At 44.6% G+C, this 8,348-nt stretch overlaps 1 protein-coding gene across 9 annotated transcripts in view; it reads right to left on the reverse strand.

The window, feature by feature from the left end:
- LOC120616371 (NACHT, LRR and PYD domains-containing protein 3-like) overlaps nucleotides 1–8,348 on the reverse strand; it is a 33,985-nt gene that overhangs the window by 9,560 nt on the left and 16,077 nt on the right. For 8 of the 9 annotated variants that reach the window (XR_005656588.1, XR_005656589.1, XR_005656587.1 and 5 more), the window contains 2 exons: nucleotides 8,093–8,182; nucleotides 833–1,003 (listed from right to left, as the gene is read on the reverse strand). Coding sequence is in view for 6 of the 9 variants with exons in the window: in XM_039879719.1 (XP_039735653.1) it covers nucleotides 833–1,003; nucleotides 8,093–8,182 (261 nt within the window). In the remaining 3 variants the exon portion in view is untranslated. The remainder of the gene's footprint in view (nucleotides 1–832; nucleotides 1,004–8,092; nucleotides 8,183–8,348) is intronic. The other variant, XM_039879724.1, reaches the window with a different exon arrangement.

Raw genomic sequence — 8,348 nt, forward strand, 5'->3', positions numbered from 1 at the left:
TATATATTTTTTATTTATATATATATATAATTTATATGTATTTATATATACATGTTTATATATATAAAATTGTATCACATTTTTATATTTATATAAATATGTATATATAAATATATGATACAATTTTTATTAGGTCATTACCATAGACTTTGAAGTCAGACACATCTGGGTTCTGAACTGTGCGCCTTTGCCATGTTATTTAGTCTTCTGACCTTGAGTCTGTTTCCTCATCTGCTAAAATGAGGATAATTATCTGAACTTCTCATAGTTATTGTGCAGATGAAAGAAAATCATATATACAAAGTACTCAGCACAACACTTAACAGAAAGCCAATTGCTCAATAAGTGTTATTATTATTATTGTTGATGTTATTACTACTTATGTTGAAAATTCTTGACCTAAACTTGTTACATAGGAATAATTTTAGGGACTGCCACTTTTCTTCTTCCCCTCTATGACTCCTTGAAATGTGTTTTGATCACAAAAATCCATCTTGAGTTGCAAGTTTCAAAAATTTTCGTGCAGCATGGAAATTAATAGTTACAACTTACTTGAGTTTCTGTAATTTGCAATTTGGATCTTTTAAGCCTTCACAGAGCAATTTCAAAGCTAAAGCATCCAGTTTTGTCTCACTAAATTCCAGCTCAGTGAGCCACCGATTGGTGCTGAGAACAACTGCTAGCACCCCACAAGAAGCAGAAGAGATAAGGCATCAGTACAACCTTGAGAACAGAATGACCTCATTACCTTATTCACACTCTCCCCCGATACAAACAGAAATTGACAAAAATTATATGAACACAGATAACAAATTCCCCTGCTACCAGTTACCTCAATGTCTGTAAGATACAGTTTGGCTGTTTTAATCCTTCACACAGAAGCTTCACTTCTGAATCTTCCGGGGTATGTTTTACAAATTCCAAATCTATCAGATACTGGTTGGTTTCTAATACTAAAGAGAGGTCCCTACCACAAGAAGCTGTGAGGTGGCAGAAAATCAGTCTGTGTGGAGAAGAAGAAATTTAAGGGAAGAAATAAAATAGTACTCTAAAGGTACCTGTTTGCACCTTACTGATATAATGAATTATTTCAATTCATTCAATAATTAATTTATTGAGTGCTTATTACTGTGCTAGATGCTGAAAACACAGAAATAATTAAGACCTAGACACATAAATAATTAAGACCCAGACCGTGCCATCAAGGCATGCTCAGTTAATGAGGAAAAAAATTAGAAAATCATAGATTATAATACAGTGTGAAAAATACTGCAAGTGGTATGCACAAGGTATCATGGAGACACAGAAAGGTGGCACAATTCAGCCTAGCTTAGGGTGGAGTTTGGAGGATCAAAAAATACTTAAAAGAGGAAGAAATACTTGAGTGTTGTCGTAAATGGGGAATAGAAATTAAACAGGAGTTAGATGGATGAGAAGAATGGAAGAGGGGAGAACAAGAGGGGTGCTTATGGAGCAGCCTGTGCAAAGGCCAGGAGGCAAGGTAGATAGAAAAGATGCTTCATTTGAGAACCTGCCAGTTATCTGCCATGGCCTATTTTTTTTTCCCCATGACACTTGTTGGATTTATTAAAAAAAAAAAAAAAAGTGAGAGTTTCTGCTGTGGTAGAACCTATTTTGATACTGTGGAAATTAAAAATCATATCTTTATTTAAAAGACTGGAAGACTGTATATCAAACTATTAACAGTGATTATCTTTCAGGTTTGGAGAAGGGTGGGGTTATAGAGAGACAGTTCATTTCCAGGTAATTAAAAATTATTTATAATGATTAGTTATCAGAAAAAAGTTTTTAATTTTGAAAAACATAATACATGTTTGTGATTAATAATTTTTAAAATAGAAAAAATATAAAGAATAAAGTTTTTTTCACTGGGATGGGGAGCACGGCACAATGAATGCAGTTAGTATTAATGTAATGGCTAGATGGAAAGCCAGAGAAGAGAAAGAGCAACTAGAAGGATCGTTTTATAAACTATATAAATGTCTAACCAATGTATTGTATACTTGAAACTAATAAAATAAAATTAAAAAAAGAAAAAAGAAAAATTCAACTTATGAAAAAAATAAATAAAATAAAATATTTACATTAATCTATTAAAAAAAAAGTACTATATTCTTGTCCCAAAGATAACCACTGTTAAAATTCTGGTATATAACTTCACAGATTTTTAATGCATGTATACATATAATGTTCTTTATAACAAATGAAATCATAGAAAGATGTTATTTTAAAAAGATAAAACCTTTTTCCCAACCTCCACTCTGAATCCACTGCCCACAGACAACCAATGTTAAAAGTCTGGTATATATTCTTCCATTCCTTTTTTAAAGAAACTTGTGCAAAGACACGCAAAGACACACACACAATATTTGTTTGTACATTTTACAAAAATGGGGTTACAGAAAACATTACATCAACTTAAAATGCACTTTGTCATTCGGCCCTCATTGTAAGCCCACAGAAACTGAGATTCCGTTACAGCACACGGTCATCATGGTAAGTGGCAAAGTAAAACTCAACTTGGATTCTGTCTGGTTTATCCTGTAGGCCCCAGAAAGCCATTGGAGGTTTAAAGAGACATGGTCGGACCCTTCTGATGACAGGGCAGGGTAGGAAACAGATCTGATAACAGAGGGCTGCAGTGGTCTCGGGAAGATATGGGGGGCGTGAAGGTAGATAAGATTCAAGACACGTTTCAGGGGTAGGTAAGAACAGGACTTACGACCATTTAGAATGACTACAGTGTTCGGTCTTGGGTCAACGCGGGGTGAGGCTATTCTCTGACTCCACCTTTTTCTTCCGGGTACCTGAGGTCACAGAGAGATTCGGGTTCTTTGCAATTCTAGAACATTTCAGCTCTAGGAGGAGAGGGGATCTTGGCATGGGACAAACCATTATGGCGGGGTGAAAATTTTTAAAACTTTATTACAAACTCTTCACATTCTTGGACCTAAGTCTTTTCTGACCATTCTTGTTTCTTCCCGCTGTCAAGGACTTTCAACACTGTAGCAGGTTCGCTTATGTCCCGGGGCCGAGGGAAGGGACCTTCCTGGTACATTCCCTCCCACCCCTACTATCTCTGTAAGTTAGAACAGTCTCAGGGTAAAAGCCTCCAGAGTTGGCCCCAAGGTTCATTTTTCCAGGAGCTCTTGGAGGAAGAGAGGTGCCGTGACTCTTTGGGTGTCTTAGGCAGGGGCAGTAAGTACCTACGGTAGGCGGGTTTGGTCAGCAGGTGTGGTCAGCCTGCCCCTCTTCCGGCCACTAGCTGGAGACGTAAGGGCTGGTGGGAGTTATCCTGGGAGGAGCGAGGATCTGAAGAGGCAGGGGAAGGCAAGCAAATGGGAGGAGACTGAGAGGGAGGGGAGGAGCTAAGGGTGAAGGGAGAGGATAAGGGAAAGGGGCAATGGTCACTGGTTGATTCGTTCCCCCAGGGCCAGCCAAGCTCCTAAAGCCTTTGCAGTCATGGCCTTAAAACCCGAGGATCCCTCTGGGGGGTTCCAGCACGGCAAGGTAGTGGACTTCATTAACGAGAAAATGGCCAGACATGTGAAAGGCCTTGAGTTCTACATCGAGAATACATCTCTGTCCTGGGTAGAGGTGGAAGACAAGCTCAAGGCCATCCTGGAGGACAGCGCGATGCCCAGCAAGGCCAAAGAGGCCTGTGCCTGGGGCAGCCTGGCCCTGGGTGTGCGCTTTGCCCGCAGGCAGGGCCAGTTAAACGCGTGCAGGGTGCAATGGCTACATGATTTCGCCAAACTGCACAAGTCTGCTGCACGGGCCTTGGTCTCGGACTTGAAGGAGCTCACGGCGCAGCAGGAGATGGAGCGCAAAGAGGCTGCCTACAAGCTGCAGCTGACTCAAGCTAAACTGGAAAAGGTGCAGAAAGAGAGGGACCTGCTGAGGTGCAAGCTCTTCCAAGTAAGATTAGCCCACGTGATCCCTGCCCCATCTCCTTGCCTTGCCTTTGTCTATGGGCCCCGCCCCCAGAACAGGTCTCATCCTGCTCACTTCTCTCCAGGAACTGCGGTCTCCCCAGGTGCGGGAGCAGATCGCAGAGGGGCCAGACCTGGCCACTGCCAGTGGGACTGGGACAGAAAGAGCAGGTGAGGAGGTAGACCAGGTGGGGGTGCTGCAGCAGGAGGAGGAAGACAGATGCTGAGGATGAGGAGGGAGTGGAGGGGGCGGAGACCAAAAAGGAGTTGGGTGTATATCTCTTGCAGCTTCTGGGAGAGGAGGAGGCAGTGGGGGAGAATACACTTTTGGCGGGCAGAGGGAGGGAGACCTCACTCAGGTCAGTGGAAACTGCCATGTTTTATTTCTCTGGGACCTTGAAGCCCGGGTCCACAGTCTCACCAGCAACCCTTCCTGTCCAGCTCCCTGTCTTTCACGTACTCATACCCCTTATTCCCCTTCCCAGGTGCACCCACACCATCCCCACCAGCAGCAGCGTTCAAAGCTGGAGCTCCACCTCAGGTGTCTCCCCACAAGGAGCCCTCCGATGTTAGATTGAAGTCTAATGTGGGGGCCCAGGGAAAAGAATCCCAAGAAGACAAGAGAGACACCAATCTCCAATGGCGGCGAAGACCACTATTTCGCAGGCCCGGGGATTGGGACTGCCCTTGGTGCAAAGCCGTGAATTTTTCACGGAGGGAAATTTGTTTCTGCTGTAAGAGGGGAATCTGGCTACAGAAGCCTTAAATTCAGAAATGTTTAATAGAACAGAAACATATCCTAATGGGAAATTGATTTTCAGATTGATGTGAGGCGGGCTGAGGGGATGTGGGGGGGGGTGGGCTGGAGAGGCGTGGCTGGGAGGGGCTGGATGCTGCTCAGTGGATGGAGGGCTGGGTAGTGATGAGTGAGATGAATGGGATAATGGTGGGAGTGGGAGAGAGGCTAGGTGGGAGGTGGAAGGTATAGACTGACAGGAAGAGACATGTTTTGATGATACACTTTGTGTTCTAGAACATAAGTATTGGATATTCCAGACATGCTGCAGCTTCTGTGTGTGTGTGTCTCTCTCTCCCACCCTAGTATCTGGTGGACCTGGGCACCCACTCCCTCCTCGCACCTAGGCTGTAGGTTATTGCAGAAGGAGTGGACATTTGACCTATCCTGAGCCAAACAGATTCACACTAGAGAATCTGAATAGAGGCAGATTCCATAGTCGGGATTATGTTAGGCAACGAAGCAGTGGGTCATTTGGAGTTGGGGCCAAGGTCAGAGCCATGGTCATGGAGGCTACAGCAGAGGCCTGGCCCTGGCTGTCCTGTCTATGGAAAAGCAGAGCCATGTGCTTTACAGAGGCCGAGTGTGTGAGAGGACACCAGTATGACATTCCAAGCAGCAGAAAGGCTCAGAGAAGTGTTGATCCTGTGACCCCAGAGATTAAGTGGTGGCCCAACCACTTTTCTATTACTGCAATCGTGCTGGAGAAAATCCACTCACAGATCCCCCTTTTTTTTACTCTAACTTGAATGGGTTCCTGTTCTGGGAAACCAGATTATTTCCAAGTCAGAAATTGGCACTAAAAGAGCAGTTGCAAAAATCAAAGAAAACATCCGAACTGGCTAGGGACATGCCTCAGGGAGTGATGAGTAGTGGGGATTCCTGCACCCCACTACATAAGTTTCCAGAAATGAATTAGGCAAGAAGTCTGTTCATTTTTTGAGCGAGTTATATCACTGAAAACAATCCAGACGGGCTTGGAGTTAACTCCGGGCTTACAACACGGCAGAGGTTTGCCACTCCTAAGGAAAGCCCTCAGGGCTTGCTTACAGAGGATGCCAGTACCAGCTAAAGGCAAGGACTGCTTTGGCTGTTCTGACCCATGACCAGAGAATCCTCGCCAGTCCGCAGTGGGCAGAATTGGCTACAATCAGATCTGAACAGGGGACTCAAGCCACCGTCAAGGAGGTGAGTCAGCAACTGATTGTGCACGACAGGTTTGCTGGTCTAGACCACTGACCAAAGTATGGTGCCATCCTGAGGGATTCTCTCCCCCAACGTACCACCAGGGTAAATATGCGGGGAGAATCTGGGTACAAAACCCTCAGTGAATTCAAACATGTGGAACAGAACACATCCCAGTGGAAAATCAATTTCCAAAGGGAGGGGTTGAACCGGGAAAGGGGAGGATGGTCTGCATCTCCTCCTCTCATGATAATAAACGGTGTCGAGGGGGGCTAAATGCATGGTTTAGCTTGCAGGTGGAAGGATGGTGAGGAGTCACACCATGAGACAACTGAAGGAACCCTGAACATCACTGGGGACTTTGGATCTAGAGACTGACGCTGCCATGGCCCTGGGACATCTCTGCAGCAGCTGGATGTGACACTCTGGGCTATTTCCTGTTGGGGCAGGTGTGGACAACCATCAGAAGTGGGGAGCAAGATCGCCTGTCTGCCCTTGTCAGAAATGTCCTTGGGCTTGTTACATCCTTCTAGGGCAGGGTTTCCCAACCTCTGCACTCTTGACGCTTGACGTTGGGTAATTCTATGTTGTAGGGGGCTGTCAGGTACACTGTAGGATGTTTGGCAGAATCCCTGGCCTCTACCAACCAGATGCCAGTTGCACATCCCCCCTAACTGTGACAACTAAAAATGTTTGCAGATATTGCCACATGTCCACTAGGGGATAAAACGGCCCCTGGTTGGGAACCATGGAGGCAATGAGGTACTTAGGAGTATTCAGAACAGGGGGAAGAGAGTTGCCAGGGGAGCATGCTCAGCAGTGCCCAGGGCTGCAGGAGGGCTCTTAACTGTTCATTTGGACTGACATTCACTTTTGATCTTTGAGTAGATCTGAGCATGGGAGGTGCAAAAGCCAAACGGACAGTACTCAGGCGTGAAAGAGCAAGAAGTAAGGAAGTACAGTCAGTGAGGGGGGCTCTTCTTCAAGGATTCTTGGCTATGAAGGGATGAAGTGATGTGGGATACACAGCTGAGAGAGGGTTCTTTTGAATATGGGAGAAGCTTGACCCATGGAGAAGGAGACTGCTGAAGAAAGCCTGAAAACAAGAAATATATAAAAGAATGAAGCAGATCCTGCATACTGTGGAGGCATATCCATTGCTCTGTTCATTGAAAAAGAAATACGAAGGGCCAGTCTTGTTTTCTGTGAAACAAAACTCCCCAAAGTTCCGTAAGTGTGTATATGTGTGCTTTGTACATTATAATGTGTAAGGCACACATAAATTTATAAATTTATGCTTGAAAAAGGTCTGGGAAGACATTTAACAAACAAAGTATTACCTAGGAAGGGTGGTATCAGGGTCAGGGGATGGGAAGAAGCAGTAGGGGTGTGGGAGTATAGGGTTGGGTGGAGTGGATTATGGAGCAGTGGGGTAGAGGGCTTTTTATCTTTATATACTGTGCTGTGTAAAGTAAAATAATTAAATGCTCACAAAAATACAAAAGGAAGTGAATTTACTGGCTTGAGTGGGTGTAGAAAGGGCATCTCTTCCTTTGAGACAGGAGGGAAGGAAAGCAGAAATTGATCTGTGTGGTGACTGGGTGGGAAACCAAGGAGGCTCAGGCCTGTGTGTGAGTGACATGGACAGACAAGCAGACAAGGCACCTAAGAGTGAGTAAGGACAAAGTCAGGGCAGGGTTGGGGAATTCTGAGCGGTGACACTTTGGGGAATAACTGCAGGGGTGGGGAGAATGCAAGGAGAGAAAAAGATAATCAAGCTGCATGGAGTGGGACAGGACTCAAATGAAAGAAAACCAAGGGGGAGGTCAGTGGGAGTCTGGAAGGAAAAGGAAGGGGGGAAGTGAGTCCAGGTTGGACACCATACACAAATCTCTTAGGTGTTAAAGCCTGCCACCCACTCACCATAGCAAAAACAGCACAGAAAAAAAAGAAAGAGGCCGGAGGGGCTGGCAGGGACTGCACCTCACTTCCTACCCCTTCCAGGCTCATGGCATATATTTTCATTTGCTGTTTCTCTATGAGAAAGTTGCGCACTAGTTATACTTTGTTTTCAGGTCCGATCAGATGAGAGTGCAATTTCTAGCAACCCAGTCTTTACCCGCAAATACCTAAGAGTTTATAGCAAAATTCAACTTACTTCAAGTCTTTGATTTTACAGTATGGATTACACAGTGCTTGGCAGAGCAAGTGTAGCTGAGACCCTGGCAAATCGCGCAGTTGGAAGGACCTAAAAGAAATAAGAAGGCAAAAATAATTTAAAACAAAATAAATAAAAACAACACTTTTTAAAGGCTTATTTTGGCTTCTGTTACCATACCAGCGCTAATTTACCTCTTCCAAAAACCTTAGGAGATATTACCCCATTTTGCAGATAAGGGAATTAAGGCACAAAA

This window comes from Pteropus medius, unplaced genomic scaffold (assembly GCF_902729225.1).
Source record: "Pteropus medius unplaced genomic scaffold, Ma_sr-lr_union100, whole genome shotgun sequence".
NCBI lineage: Eukaryota > Metazoa > Chordata > Mammalia > Chiroptera > Pteropodidae > Pteropus > Pteropus medius.